We start from the raw sequence: 15,869 nt of genomic DNA, 5'->3' as shown, positions 1-15,869 counted from the left end.
GTTTTCTCGATCCGGTGCCTCCAGGGTAGTGTGGCCGGAGGCCTCTCTGACAGATTTACGGTGATTTACAAATTGTAGCGACAAACTGTGTAGCAGAAGCTCTTTCACGTATCGACATTATCGTACTTATATCTCACGAAATCCTGCAAAGAAAGTACGATTTCCTCCATTTATAGACAAGATTCAGATTTTAAGTAATTTGCTCACTCATTAGCGCTTGCTGCTGCTGCTGCTAAGTCACTTCAGTCGTGTCCGACTCTGTGCGACCCCATAGACGGCAGCCCACCAGGCTCCCCCGTCCCTGGGATTCTCCAGGCAAGAACACTGGAGTGGGTTGCCATTTCCTTCTCCAATGCATGAAAGTGAAAAGTGAAAGTGAAGTCGCTCAGTCGTGTCCGACTCTTAGCGACCCCATGGACTGCAGCCTACCAGGCTCCTCCATCCATGGGATTTTCCAGGCAAGAGTACTGGAGTGGGGTGCCATTGCCTTCTCCGCATTGGCACTTAGAGAAGTGCTTAAAATACGATTTCAGATCTCACCGCTTTATACATTATGCCTTCTAAAAGCAGCAGGCCCTGTGGTTGTGGGTAGTAGGGATATTTAAACTGAGTTTTGTCTTTATATATTTCTGCATTTTTCTAATTATCTCTTAAAATGAGTATGTATTTATAACTAGAAAAAAATGAAAAAAAAAATCTCTAAGTCCATTAGAAATGTGTACACCTCGCACTCAGATCTTGGTTTCTAATATCATTCTACAATGAAAGGAGCCAGGACTCCTTGGAGAAATGACGATCCCAGGATTGCTGAAGGACATATGCAAGATGAGCCTGGAGTGTTGTAGTGCCAGAAAGTAGGGAAGTGCTCAAAAACCAAAACAAAAAAACCTGCTGTGATGGAGCTATGTCAAAGAGACAAGATAACCAACTGAAAGAACTCCCAGTGGATAAGTCTGGAAATTTTTGAGCAAAAAAAATCAAGTTTTGTTGATTTTTAACCCAGAGTAGAAAATAAATGACCATGAGTCCATCCTGATGTGAACAAATGATTGAACAAATGAATAAATGGGGGAGAAGAGGCAACTCACTCTTGCAGAATTCTAAATAATTTATGTGGATTCTCTGCTCTCTAAGAAGGGGGATGTAACTACTCACTCCTTAACTGTGGGCTGTGTAGAGTGATTCCTTCCAAAGAGCACAATATGGGAAAGCGAGGAAAGAGTAACCGCACAGTGGAGAAACCTGCCAAACACTAGCAAAGCCGAGTCAAGGTCAGTATCAACAGTTATAAATCGTGGAGATAGCATGTCCCTCTGATATGGTGCGATGACAGTGGCACTTTACTTTTGTGGTCTTTCTCCAAACCCATAACCAAAGTCCAATCATGGAAGAAAAAAAAATCAGACAAATGCGAATTGTTAGGTGTCCTACAAAATCAAGATCATAAAAAAACAGAGAGTCTGAGCAATTGTCACAGTCAAGGGGAGCTTAAGGAGACATGAATGTAAATGTAAAATGGGATCCTGGAACAGAAAAAGACATTAGGTAAAAAACTAAAGAGCTCTGAATAAACTGTGGACTTTAGTTAATAATAATGTATAAATATTGGTTCACTGGGGGCTTTCCAGATGGTGCTAGTGGTAAAGAATCCACCTGCCAATGCAGGAGGCATAAGAGATGTGGGTTTGATCCCTGGGTTGGGAAGATCCCCTGGAGGAGGGCGTGGCAACCCACTCTAGTATTCTTGCCTGGAGCTTGGCAAGCTCTGCATAGGGTCGCAAAGAGTCAGACACGACTGAAGTGACTTAGCACGCACGCACATATTGGCTCATTGATTATAATAAATGTACCATACTAATTAAGATGTTAATAACAGAGGGACCTGGGTTTTTTAAAAAGTATATGGGAACTGCGTATAATCTCTTTGATTTTCTTTTTTTTCAGGCCATGCTGCACTGGCATTTGAGATCTTAGTTCCCCAACCAAGGATCAAACTGGTACCTACTGCAGTAGGAGCATGGAGAAGGCAATGGCACCCTACTCCAGTACTCTTGCCTGGAAAATCCCATGGACGGAGGAGCCTGGTAGGCTGCAGTCCATGGGGTCGCTAAGAATCGGACACGACTGAGCAACTTCACTTTCACTTTTCACTTTCATGAATTGGAGAAGGAAATGGCAACCCACTCCAGTGTTCTTGCCTGGAGAATCCCAGGGACGGGGGAGCCTAATGGGCTTCCATCTATGGGGTCGCAGTTGGACACAACTGAAGCGACTTAGCAGCAGCAGCAGCAGCAGTAAAAGCATGGAATTTTCTTTTTCCTTTGCTTCACTAACAAAGATTTATTATTTTTGTCTTTCTTTTAAATTATTTTTAATTGAAGGATAATTGTTGTATATTGTGTTGGTTTCTATCATATATCAACATAAATCAGCCATAGGTATACATATACCCACCCTCCCTCTTAAACCTTCCCCCCACCTCCCGCTGGGAGCAAGAAGTCTTAACCACTGCCAGGGAAGTTTCTCTTCATTAAAAAAAAAAAAATTTATTTATTTATTTGGGTGTACCAGTCTTAGTTTCGGCATGTGCGATCTAATTCCCTGACCAGGGATCAAACTTAGGCCTCCTGCACTGGGAGCATGGAGTCTTAGCCACTGGACCCAGAGAGCGCCCCCCCACCCCTTTTTTTTTTCTTTTTATAAATCTTAAACTTTTCTAAAAAAATAAAGTCTATTTGAAAAAAAAAAAAAAAACACACAAGCCAAGATCACAAGTGAACTCCATGAAAACAGAGTCTCAGTTGTCCACCTTTGCATCCCAGGACTGAGCACAGAGCCTGGCGTGACACTGGCAATGGATACATGTTGCATAGGGAAATGGTACCTTGCATGGTATAATGTTGATGATGAGTTTTTAAGGGGATTTTTATTTGTCTGGGCTTCTCTGCATTTCAAGGTCAATCCACTTATGTTAGAACTAAAAAATGTTTTAATATAGCTCCAAGTGGAAACTGAGGCCCAGAGAGGTCAAGGGACTTGCCCAAGGTCATAGAGCCAATGAATGACTTCCAGACAAGTGCTCTTGCTACTGTGTCACAAGATCTGAGCTGATTTCTCAGGTGCAAAATGAGTATACCATAACATTTAAGGTTCTTGAAAAATGAAAGTGTTCATCACTCAGTCGTGTCCAACTCTTTGTGATCCTATGGACTGTATGTACCCCGCCAGGCTCCTCTGTTGATGGAATTTTCCAGGTAAGAATACTGGCGTGTGTAGCCATTCCCTTCTCCAGGAAATCTTCCAGACCCAGGGATCCAACCTGGGTCTCCTGCATTGGAGGCAGATTATTTACCTTCTGAGCCACCGGAGAAGCTTAAATAACTTCTATGAAGTGCCTAGTGAGCATTTCTAAATGATGGTTATTATTGTTGAGATGATGATACCTGATTTCAATATCTCTTGATGCTTTATCCGTCCTGTTTTCTGTTCTCCCACACTCAGGGAACTACGACAGATTTGTTTCCTACTTTTACCTTAAAAATATGCCCATCTCTTTTCTCTTTAATTTCTTTAGCTTGAACACAATGAGACTATTAAAGTCTTGGCTATTGCTACCTGCCTCATGGGTACCACCGATGGAGTAGGGTGTGCTCAGCATCCCTCAGTTTCACCAGAGGCTCCATTCACACATTCTCTGTGCCTCGAGGATGAAGGATGGCAGGGGCCAAGGAAATCAGTCTCTTTTCCCTCAGAAGAGAAACACACTGCCTTTGGGGGATGATTTCTGGAAATTTCTTTACCCAAACTATACCCTGCCTCCAGAAAACTATAAATTAAAATATATTGGAAACAAATGGGACTGGTGAAGCAGTGTTGAGGAACAAGCACTGGGGAATTCCCGAGTGGTCCAGCGGTTAGTCGCTCAGAACTGTCCGACTGTTTATGACCCCATGGACCATAGCCCACCGGGCTCCTCTGTCCCTGGGATTCTCCAAGCAAGAATACTGGAGTGGGTTGTCTTTTTCTTCTCCAGGGGATCTTGCTGACCTAGGGATCAAACTCAGGTCTCCCACATTACAAGCAGATTCTTTACCATCTGAGCCACCGGTGAAAGTGAAATCTTGGGCTTCCCAGGTAGCATTAGTGATAAAGAACCCGCCTGCCGATGCAGGAGATGCAAGAGATGAGGGTTTGATCTCTGTGTAGGGTAGATCCCTTGGAGGTCATGACAGCCCATTCCAGTATTCTCACCTGGAGAATCCCCATGGACAGAGGAGGCTGGTGGGCTATGATCCCTAGGGTCACAAAGAGTTGGACTCGACTAAAGCGACTTAGCAGGCACACCAGTGGTTATGACTCAGCACTTTCACTGTGGTGTGGCCTGGGTTCAATCTCTGGTCAGGCCCAGCCAAAAAAATAAAAAGAAGCAAAACAAGCAGTCTCACGGTCCTTCTGTTCCAGCTATTCCAGCCTGTGCCTCTCGGTCAAGCAGGAGCTGGGGAAGAACAGCCAGCCTGGAACTGGGGCAGCCTGAGCTGAGGTGAGCTCTCCTGGGTTGGGTCTAGGGTCTAGTTTAGATCATCTTTTAGTGTATTTACCCCCTCCCACCCCATCTTCTGCATAGCTTCCCCTGTCTCTGACCTTCAGAGGGATAGAGAAAGAAAAAGCAAGAGAAGAGAGAATGCTTCGGTAGGAATGCAGTAGAGTGGCTGAAAATCAGACACTCCATTATAAGAGGAAATTGTTCATGTTCCGAGCAATTTTTTCAAAACCAAACAATTCTCTTTAAATAGCAAGTGTGAGGATGTACAAATAGCGCTCTCATGAAATCAGCTCTAAGTGGCTTCAGAGAATTGTGTGAGGAGTCTCAATTTATCTTATCTGTGGGCTCGTAAATCTCATCCCCATTAAAGGACCATCGGGTGTACAGGTTGTTAATGGTCATGTGTACCCATAAAAGTCTCTGTCAAAAGCTCTGCTGAGTCACTCCCACTCCACCAGAGCCAACAGAATTCACTTTTTGCTTTCATAAAAATAAATAAAAGTTGCTTCCAGGGAAGAGTGCTTTTAGCTGTTTCATCAACCAGTTCTCTTGGGGGCATATGGAACATTGTATTTTTGAAAGAAATCTGAGGTGCATGCAACATCCTACGTTCATCTCATGGTGCAGACAGAAAGGGCTCATCCCGGAGTCCTGGGCCCCTGGTTGCTTTTTCAATTTGTGCCTGAAGAGCTCTTTGTTCACTCTTCACTGGTGGCCACAGATGAAAGTGAAGTCTGCACAGGACTGTTGAGAGTGCTGTGGGCCCAGCTCGACTGGGAGGGACTGACCAGCAAGAGGAGGGCAAGGCTGCCAAGGCCTGGACACCTGGGAAGAATTGGGTGTCAGAAATGGATTCTTTCCTTCTTCCCTTCTCTCTCCACGTTTACTGCATGGCATGTAGGATCTTAGTTCCCCAACCAGGGATGGAACCCATGACTCCTGGAGTGGGAGCTCAGAGTCTTAACCACTGGACTGCCAGGGAAGTCCCTACCCGGCCACTCTTAAAAGGGATAAGGGAGATCAATATGACACAATGGCCAAATATGTTATGTATAATAAAAGGAGCCATTGCCAGTAGGAAGAGTTTGATATAAAATTTTATAGAAACAAATTTTATGTATATTTACACAGATTTGTTTGCATAGGGAGTAAGTTACCAGTGGCTTCATCCCAAATTGTTGAGTTATCCCAAAGAGTTATCACATCTAGGAAATAGGGCTGGGAGTAGGGTGGGAATATACGACTTTCATTTTTGTATTCAAACATTTCTAGATTAATGTTTACATAGAATTTATAATAACGAATAGAACAGTGGGTGAAGGGACAGGCTTTTCAATAAGTGGTGCAGAGATAACTGCATCTTCATATAGAAAAAAATTAACTTTGATCTTATCTCACCCCTTGTACCCCAAAATAAACTTCCGGTGGATTGTTGATCTAAACGTTAAAAGCAAAACAATAAAGCTTCTAGAAGATATTGTATTTGCAACTTTGGGGTCATGGTTACACAAGTGTTTATTTTATATTTTGTTAAATTGTAAATTTGTTTCATGAACTCTTTGGCATATTCTATTTCATTAGCCTCCCCCAAAAAAAGGTTAGAAAGAAGAGTAAGAGTGCCTGGTACTCAATGTATCTGTTGAATGGTTTGGGGTAGGAAGTGTGTAGTCAGAGGGTGTCATAATACCCCCAAAGACTATGACTCACAGGCTTCTCAATGCTGTCTGCTATAAGGAATCCATTTTCTTCTTGGAGAAACCCACTACCCTTGGAAAACACACCACCAAAATAAAAGTTAGGTATGAGAGACTGTCAGTGAATCCTCCTTAAGCTTCTAAGCCTTTTTTTAACCTTGTAATCCTGAACTTGGTAAGAAGTCAGAGGGTAGGGTGAAAAAATAAGATTGGACTTCTTTTCATCCCCTTTGCAGTTTAAAATTCACTTGAAAAGAGCTTCAGAAAGCATCATTTCCAATAGATAAGAATGCACAGATAAGGCAAAACCCAAGAGTCAGCAGTGAGGGTACGGCACCTCCAGCTGTTTCTCAGCTCTCCCTCTGACCTAGAAAAAGGCTTGTGGGAAACCAAGTAGGAAAAGACATGATTAATTCACGCACAAGTGGATTGAGGCCAGCAGGATTCCTTACTGCCTCTCAGAGTCTTCCTGATGCCAGCCCTCGAGGCAGAAATTAACCAGGGTCGTTCAGGGAACCAGACTTCACTTGACAACCTGGTGAGGAGAGGCAGAGACAGCTGCAGAGGGCCTTTAAGGGGAACACTGTTGGCGGGGACAAGAGTGGGATGAGATGCCCCCAGATTTTCTCCATTCCAACTGACATTTCCAGAAAACATGGTGGATGGTGGTGTGTGTGTCTGGACTGAACTGCAGAGCAAAGGAGGAAAAGAAGGTAGTGTGGAAATCCTTCCTTAAACCCAAAGGTATTCACTACCTAAATAAGTCCAAATGTCTTTTACTGAATCACACAGAAATAGCTGGACAGATCTCAACACATTTCAGAGATACATTTGGGGAGGTATAACGTAAAATATATAGGCTGCATGGGGTAAATGAAATTTGCTTTGGAGGACTTCAGAGACATCTTGGGGGGAGGGGGAATTTTTCTCCAGAGTAGCTGAAAGTGAAGTTTAACTGGAGGCCTCAGATAGTGGCTCAACAGGCCATCTTAATGATACTAAGACCACAAAGGAAGAATGGTTTCAAACTTGAGCACCCTCCCACTGGCAGGCACTGACCTGACACCTGGAAGTATCTCAAAGGCAGGCCCTGGGATGAAATGCAGCAGGTTATCTGTTAATTTGATTTGGAAGTGATTCTTCCAACTGGCACTGTATGTTTCAGAATCACCTACACATTCACTTTTACTTTGAAGCGTACCCCTCGTATCCTAGCCACACTCCTGGAGTGAGAAGTGATTATTAATGGAAGCAGGAAATGAGGTCCTAAGCAATGAAAGAACTTGACCAAACAGCAAAAACTGGGGATGTCCACAGACTCACGGGAGAGGGCTTCTGAATATTTCTCAAGCTGTGTGATTTAAGGGCATCATGCAGGGGCTAAGGAGAGGCACTGGGACACGCTGGGGAGAAACGCTTCTTTCTGAAACTCAGGATCTGACTATGATCCCAAACCTTTTTGCTTCCGGAGCCTCGACTCATTTCAGCAATTTGTCCTTAATGAAGGGACTGTATTCTTTCCACTGAGGTCCCAGGACAGCAAAAATCACATGGGCAAACTTACTGTAGGATTGTTAGCATTTCTTTTCAGAGGTTCTGTCCCCACTGGGCCAGCTCCCAACAGGCACGACTGACCCTGTCCTTCTCCATATCTGCATCGTTCACATGTCCGCTGCAGATGGACAACAGCCATGCAGTGATGTAATTGGCTCTCCAGAGCTGCTGCTCATGAAGGGACTTAATACAGCTTACGTGAAAGAGATGGGAATACCAGACCACCTCACCTGCCTCTTGAGAAACCTGTATGCAGGTCAGGAAGCAACAGTTAGAACTGTACATGGAACAACAGACTGGTTCCAAATAGGAAAAGGAGTACATCAAGGCTGTATATTGTCACCCTGCTTATTTAACTTCTATGCAGAGTACATCATGAGAAACGCTGGGCTGGAGGAAGCACAAGCTGGAATCAAGATTGCCAGGAGAAATATCAATAACCTCAGATATGCAGATGACACCCTTACAGCAGAAAGTGAAGAAGAACTAAAGAGCCTCTTGATGAAAGTGAAAGAGGAGAGTGAAAAAATTGGCTTAAAGCTCAACGTTCAGAAAACTAAGATCATGGCATCCAGTCCCATCACTTCATGGCAAATAGATGGGGAAACAGTGGAAACAGTGGCTGACTTTATTTTTCTGGGCTCCAAAATCACTGCAGATGGTGATTGCAGCCATGAAATTAAAAGACTCTTACTCCTTGCAAGGAAAGTTATGACCAACCTAGACAGCATATTAAAAAGCAGAGACATTACTTTGTCAACAAAGGTCTGTCTAGTCAAAGCTATGGTTTTTCCAGTGGTCATGTATGGATGTGAGAGTTGGACTATAATTGATGCTTTTGAACTGTGGTGTTGGAGAAGACTCTTGAGAGTCCCTTGGACTGCAAGGAGATTCAACCAGTCCATCCTAAAGGAGATCAGTCCTGGCTGTTCATTGGAAGGACTGATGTTGAAGCTGAAACTCCAATACTTTGGCCACCTCATGTGAAGAGTTGACTCATTTGAAAAGACCCTGATGCTGGGAAAGATTGAGGGCAGGAGGAGAAGGAGGCGACATAAGATGAGATGGTTGGATGGCCTCACCAATTCAATGGACATGGGTTTGGATGGACTCCGGGGGTGATGGACAGGGAGGCCTGGTGTGCTGCAGTTCGTGGGGTCGCAAAGAGTTGGACACAACTGAACAATTGAACTGATGTGATCAAACAGCAGCCTCTGCTCTATGTTAATCACTCTTAGAAAAATACTTAAGTTCCTGTTTGGGAGGAAATGATAGTAAAATTTAGGTAGACCATTTGTCCTCTGGAAGCTTCCAACAAGATTACTCGTTGTTAAAGACAAATGTGGTCAGGTGGAACAGCTCTCAGAGTTAAAAAATAAAATGCAAAGCTGGGAGTGAGATAGTGTGAGACAACCTCAGGTGGCCTACGGGAGAGCCCTGGCAGGAGTTCTCTCCCAGGCCTTTGGTCCTGGATTTTCTCCAGACAACCACAGGTAGTTCTTATGTCAGTGGGTGATGAGGAAACCAAAGTCCTGATTATTCATGGAGATCTGGGGCCCCAACAGGGAATTCAGTGGCAGGATAAACCAGCAGGTGCAGCCTCAGCTGCTAATCCCACAATCCCTCAGAAAGACAGAAGAAGCATCTCATGCTCCTTAAGCTTAGGTGTTCGGGTGGACTTTCTGAAGAGCTCTGACCCTGTGGGGAAGTCAGGAGCAGCAAATTAATAATGGTGATTAATAGGAAGCAGTCACCAAAGGCCAGGTTTGACCCCAGAAAGCAGCAAGGTCAGCATCTTCCTAGTTATTCCCTGAGACTGGAGCTTACAGAGGACGTGACCCTCAGCCCAGACTGTGCTGAGATCAGAGAGCCTGAACAGCAGTGAGGGGGCTGGGTGGCCCCCAAAGAGCCCCTCTCTCAACTGCAGTGGTCTGGGAGCCCAGGAAAGGGTGCTCAAAGAGATAAAAAGGGGTACATCCCCGGGTCTCGTCCTAGTTTGCTGAGCAGAGAGCCGACTGGGGGCCTGCAGAAAGACCAGGCAAAGTTCACGGCCAGGGCTGAGCCCCTCGGGAGGGAGACTGTCTAACACACTGCTCACCGTCCCCCCGCCTCACCAAGCATCGTGGGCCTCCTGCCCTGGCCAAGTGGCACACTGACCCCTAGATGGGCCCTGGAGGGGGCCTGGCTGCCGCGCTGCTCTGTCTCTTGCCAGCCGAGACACCCTCGGTTCAGCTTCTGCATCTATACAGTGAAAATGCAGCTACCTACCTCAGGGCTGGGGTTCACCGTGTCCGTACATGAAAAGTGATAGGTCTGGTCAGTGCCCCACATCTGCAGCATGGTGCAAAACTGTTCGGGCCTAACCTTCTGTATAGCTCTGGAAACCCTACTCAGTGCTCTCTGGTGACCTAAATGGGAAGAAAATCCAAAAACGGGGGGATATGTGTATATGCTTTGGGGGCTTCCCTGGTGACTCAGTGGTACACAATCTGCCTACAATGCAGGAGACACAGGAGATTCAGGTTTGATTCCTGGGTCAGGAAGACCCCCTGGAGGAGGGCATGGCAACCCACTCCAGTATTCTTGCCTGGAGAATCCCATGGACAGAGGAGCCTGGTGGGCTACAGTCCATGGGGTCACAAAGAGTTGGACACAACGGAAGCAATGGAGCATACATGTCTATGTATAGCTGATTCACTTTGCTGTACAGCCAAAACGAAAACACATCATTGTAAATCAGCTATACTCCAATAAAAATTAATTTAAAAAATCATTTAGACCTAAGAATCCACACCAGCAAAACGTGGGATCTTTAGTTTTGGCATGTGAACTCTTAGCTGTGTAGTGTGGGATCTAGTTCCCAACCAGGGACTGAACCTGGGCCCCCTGCATTGGGAGCATAGCGTCTTAGCCACTGGACCACCAGGGAAGTCCCCTTCGCTCCCATCTTTTTAATCTCAAAGTGGCCAAGAGTACTAGCACTTTGCTGAGGCCAAACCCCAAGGTCTCAGAATTGACTCTTACCTTCCTCAAATGCCCACGGTCAGTCCATCCACAAATCCTTTCAGCTTTACATCCAAGATCTACCCAGATTCCAACCACTCACTTCCTTCACACTGCTCCCTGTTCAACCACACCCGAGTGTCCCCCGTGGTCAGTGGCTAGAGCCCAGTAGCCCCTCCTACCAACTGGTCCCTCTGCTCATCCTTCCCGATTTATTTTCTACAATCAAACTGGGTGATCTTTTCAAAATATAATCAGACTGCCTCATATGCCTGCTCAAAACCAGTCAGTGACTTCATGTTCAGGATGAAATTAAAAAATCAACCCGTTACCAGGACCCAGAAGGGCTACGCCATTTGGACTCGGTCTCTCTCTTCAATGTCATCGCCTTACTCTTCCCATGTGCTACTCCTCCCCTCTCTAAAGCTGTGGTGCCAACACAGGAGCTGCCAGACACAAGTGGTCACTGGAAACGTGGATATTCAGACTAAGATGTGCTGGTATGAGTGTCAAACATACACTGGATTTTGAAGACTTGGTATGAAAAAAAAGAATGAAAAGGTTCAGACTTCCCTGGTGGTACAGGGGACAAGAATCCACCTGCCAATGCAGGGGACATTGGTTCTGATCCCTGGCCCGGGAAGACTTCACGTGCCTCAGAGAAGCTAAACCCGTGTGCCACAACCACTGAGCCTGAGCTCTTAAGGCCCATGAGTCGCCATTACTGAGCCTGTGTGCCACAATTACTGAAGCCCACGAGCCAAGATCCCATGCTCTGCAACAAGCGAAGGCACCACAGTGAAAAACCCACACATTACAACAAAGAGTAGCCCCTGATCGCCACAACTAGACAAAGCCTGTGCAAAAGTAACGAAGATCTAGTGGAGCACCCCCCCCCAAAAAAAGAATGAAAAGTTTCTTAATTTTTTAATAGTGATTATGTTGAAATGACAGTACCTTGACTGTACTAGGTTAAAGTATTACTAAGTTGGTCCTTCTTTGTTTTTAAAAATGCTCTTCAGAAAATTAAAATCAAACATGTGCCTTTTGTCTTGTTTCTATTGGACGGTGTTACTTTACACCAGGGGTTGGCAAACTATGGTCTGTGGTCTAAATTCTGCTCACTGCCTGTTTCTGTAGGGCCTGTGAACCAAGTCCAGTTTTTACATTTTTAAATGGTTGAAAATAGAAGAATGGTAATTCATGACATATGAAAATTATATGAAGTACAGAATTCAGTGTCTGGAATGGAGTTTTATTGGAAAAGAGCCATAGTCGCTTGTTTCCGGATCGTCCATGGCTGATTCTGCACCACAGCAGCACAGCTGAGTGGTTCCAACACAAACATCCTGACCCATAAAGGCAAAATTAATTACTCTCTGGCTATTTATAGAAAAAGCTTGTCAACCCCTGCTCTACACACTTAGCTTACTTTACCTTTCTTCATAGAAAAATACTGCCTCTCCTGTTAATATGATAACCTTGGCAAAAGCGTGTACTTTCCTTCTTTGTTTAGTGAACTCCTGTCAGCACCTACAACAGGGCCTGGCACATATTAAGTGCTCTATAAATATTTGCTGAATCAATACATTTTAAAAAATCTAGATTTCAGGGGCTGTGGAGGAAGCACCTTGTTAATTAAAGAACATGATTCACCATTACTACGACCTACTATCTGTTTCTCGGTAGGTCAAGCTAAGATTAATTAAGACCCAGGCAAACCCACACATAATGAAAGGAAATGCTGACACTTGGCCTGGTAACCCACTGGGCTTGGAGACAGAGACCAACACTGAAGTAAGGACGAGAGGAGCATACACTTCAAAAAAAATAAAAAGCCTTTCGTTATTTTAATAAATGCCATGATTTTTAATGCTTTTCCCCCCTCCTCTTATAGAGGAGAGGTAAAGCTGTCCCAGTTATCAAAAAATTCAAATTTCTTCTTCTTCACTGGGCTGCCCGTCAATGTGCTTTCATCCAGCGTGTCTCCCGTGTCCTGGGAACCTGGATCAAAGGACTCTGCTGCCTCCAGGAGCTCCATGTCGCTTCCGTCTTCCTCGAAGGACTTCTGGAATAGGTCGTAGATCTTCTGCTGCTTTGAGTCCTTCATCAGAGGAAGAAAAGACATCAGTAACCAGGCATTAACGTTGACTTTTCCTCCACCTCTGTGGGACCAGCTCAGTAAACTATTTATCACTCGAGCAGCCTTACTGCCTTCATGTCTGGCTTCTTCTCTACTGCTTGTTGGGGGAAAAAAAAAAGAAATGGTTGTGAAAGCAACAAAGGACCTGCTCACACACTAATTTATGTTGGGAATGCTTCTCCCTTCTAAATTACAAATCGCTATCTCAATGATGAAATAGCTCCCAAGCTCTCACTTCCTCCAAGGCCTTTTTCCACAAAGAGGTTAGTTAAACTGCTAAGTCAACTCTCAAATCAGTGTGTTCAGCCATGGTTTATACCTAATTTTCAGAGTGGTTATAAAACACACACTTGACATACTGATGAGTAGATACACGCACCCATTTCTGACTACCCTAAAGTTACAATGATTACACCTGTGCCTATGTGCTGATGACAACAGTGTAGGGCTAAAATCACACCCAATGGTTACGACCACAACACACGACGGGCTCGTTCTCACCCCTCTGCTGACCTCTTCTCTGTCTCAACTCCCAGGCCTGACCATCATTCAACCCAGACGCACATATTCAGTATCTCCAGTGACTTCCCACAGGTCCATAAAACCAAGCCTGTCTAAAAACCACAGCCATCTCTCACCTCAATCCTACATCTCCGAACCAGCTCCTGTCCCCTGGTTTTGATGGTCTCCCACTTCTCACCCAGTCCCCCGGGCTTGTGATCACGGGGGTGTCCTGACTCCATATCTCACACATCAAGGTTGGCTTCTCCCCCTGATCCCTCCTAGGTACCTCGCAGGCAGTTTGTTTACTTGGGCCACATGGCTCTGTACCTGCCTGGACCTGAAACGGTTTCACTGCACTTCCTGCCTCAGGCCTCTTCCCACATCACCTGCCCACAGGTCTGGCCCAGGCCTGATTTTTCCCTCTAGACTGCCCTCTACTAAGATTCTCCTGTCACGTCACTGGGCACCCTGTGTCTACCTCACCAAGTCTGCTTCCAGGCCCTAGCAGGTCTCAACCCGACTAGCCACTCTTTCTTTGCTTTCATGAAAGCCTTCCACGGTGACACTAAGTTCCTGAAAACTGATCCTGCAAGGACTCTAGATTATTCAGTAACCTGTGCCCTACGTTCGCTCGCCATTCAGGATCCCAAATATTCAGATGGGACATGACATTAAAAGTAATTAAGATCAGGCTCATAGCAGCCATGTGCCCCCCTCTACGATAACCTTCATCAAGCTTTTGTCTGGGCAACTAAAAGTCAAGGAAATGCTGCTCACAAGGCAGCCTACTCCAGATAGAAGTAGCTGTCCATGTTCATTGGCATCTGTGATGGCAAAGCTCTGTGCTAATCTGGAGCACACACAAAGGGAAGCAAATTCCAAGATCAGACAAATATTTCACTTCCCCTCTCAGCAGGCAGGCAGACATGACCTTTTTCGCTTTTGGCTCCTATACGAGGAGGCAACATTTTCTTGTCCTAACAGTTTATAAAGTTTTCAGTTTTAATTACTAATCAAAATAAATATTGATAAACTCCATTGTATTATCTTGCATTTGTACTTTTAGGCAGAAATTCTTAATTAATTCAGAGCAACTGAGGGTCAGGCCAGTATAAATAAATGATTATAAATAAACCTATTCTTATTAGTTGAGAATCCTTTAAAAATAAGGCTCTTTCTTTTTAAAGGGCAAATAATAAGCAAGGCTCTGTCAAAACAGTCATTATTCAACTGAATTAGAGAGTTCTTTAAAAGTTTAAAAATAAAGTTGTTTTTTAAAATTGGCTGATTAACTGTAAGGATAATTTATATCTCCCCGAGTATAATTTATCCCAATAATTACACCCTGAAAAAAGAATTTAGTTTGAAGTAAATGTAAAGATCACACCCTCAGACAAGTCTTAGAATCACCTACAAGACTGTGTCGATTTAAACTCAGCTTTGATGCTCAGTGATTCCACAGGAAGGAGGCACCTCAGTTTTCTGAAGAGCAAGGCTGCCTTTCAGCACAAGGCTCAGCCCTCTGTCCACGTTCACTCTTTAGAAACAATCCTCTCAGGACCTCCTGAATTCTCACCTTCCTCGTCAACCACCTGAGCAGGTGAATGGAGACCAGCCCTGGGAGTCTTCGCACCTCTCACTCCTCTCTTCCTTGTTTCATGGAAATGGAGGAAGAAGGGCCGTGGCTGCCATGGGGCTGGAGAGCTAGGCCAGGGCAGGCCTGCCGGGCCCAGGCTGTTCTCGCCAGAGGCAAACAGATCTCCCAGCCCTTCTGACAAGGCCCAGCTGGTCACAGAAGGATGCTCATGGGCCTCTTACTCTCCTTGATAATAATAGAGGCTGTCACACAGGGAATGCTGGCCAAGCCCGGAAGCCTTCTGCCTTGAGCTGGCTTCACGTGACCCGTGACTGTGGGCCAGCTTGTGTGAAAGTGAAAGTGTTAGTCACTCAGCTGTGTCCAACTCTTGGCAACCCCATGGACTGTAGCCCACCAGGCTGCTCTGTGTATGGACTTCTCCAGGCAAGAATATTGGAGTGGGTAAACAGAGATTTGCAGGGCAGTTGTGGGCTAGTCTTACTCCTATGCAAATCTCTGTTTACCGCTTTATAAAACGAGGAGACACTGAGAATAAAATGCAGCTACAGAGGGGAAAATATGTACATGAAAGCAACACCCTATGTGAAACACTCCCCATTGTGGCCTGGGGACATGTTCTGGTGGCCAGCCTGCTGAGTGGTGCTATGTACTTTTTGCAACAATTTAGCAGTTTGCACTGGGAGTTTTTTGTCAGTTTGGCCTGATGGCAGCATTTGGAGGCCCTGGTTTTAGGAGGATCTAGGAGGGTATGTGAAAAGTAGCAGGAGTTAATGTCAGCACTTCTCCATAAAGGGATGCACACATGGATTGACCTGAGAACAACTGTAGCCA

The 15,869-nt window shown here is 45.1% G+C and overlaps 1 protein-coding gene across 2 annotated transcripts in view; it reads right to left on the bottom strand.

Annotated features, from left to right (window-relative positions):
• Positions 1 to 12,663: 12,663 nt before the first annotated feature.
• SMARCAL1 (SWI/SNF related, matrix associated, actin dependent regulator of chromatin, subfamily a like 1) overlaps positions 12,664 to 15,869 on the bottom strand; it is a 53,042-nt gene continuing 49,836 nt past the window's right edge. For both annotated transcript variants that reach the window (XM_052660999.1, XM_052661009.1), the window contains exon 18: positions 12,664 to 12,898. In XM_052660999.1, the coding sequence (XP_052516959.1) occupies positions 12,686 to 12,898 (213 nt within the window). In that variant the 3' untranslated portion in view covers positions 12,664 to 12,685. The remainder of the gene's footprint in view (positions 12,899 to 15,869) is intronic.

Source organism: Budorcas taxicolor, chromosome 2 (genome assembly GCF_023091745.1).
Source record: "Budorcas taxicolor isolate Tak-1 chromosome 2, Takin1.1, whole genome shotgun sequence".
Lineage (NCBI taxonomy): Eukaryota > Metazoa > Chordata > Mammalia > Artiodactyla > Bovidae > Budorcas > Budorcas taxicolor.
This window is presented reverse-complemented; position numbering and strand designations above follow the sequence as displayed.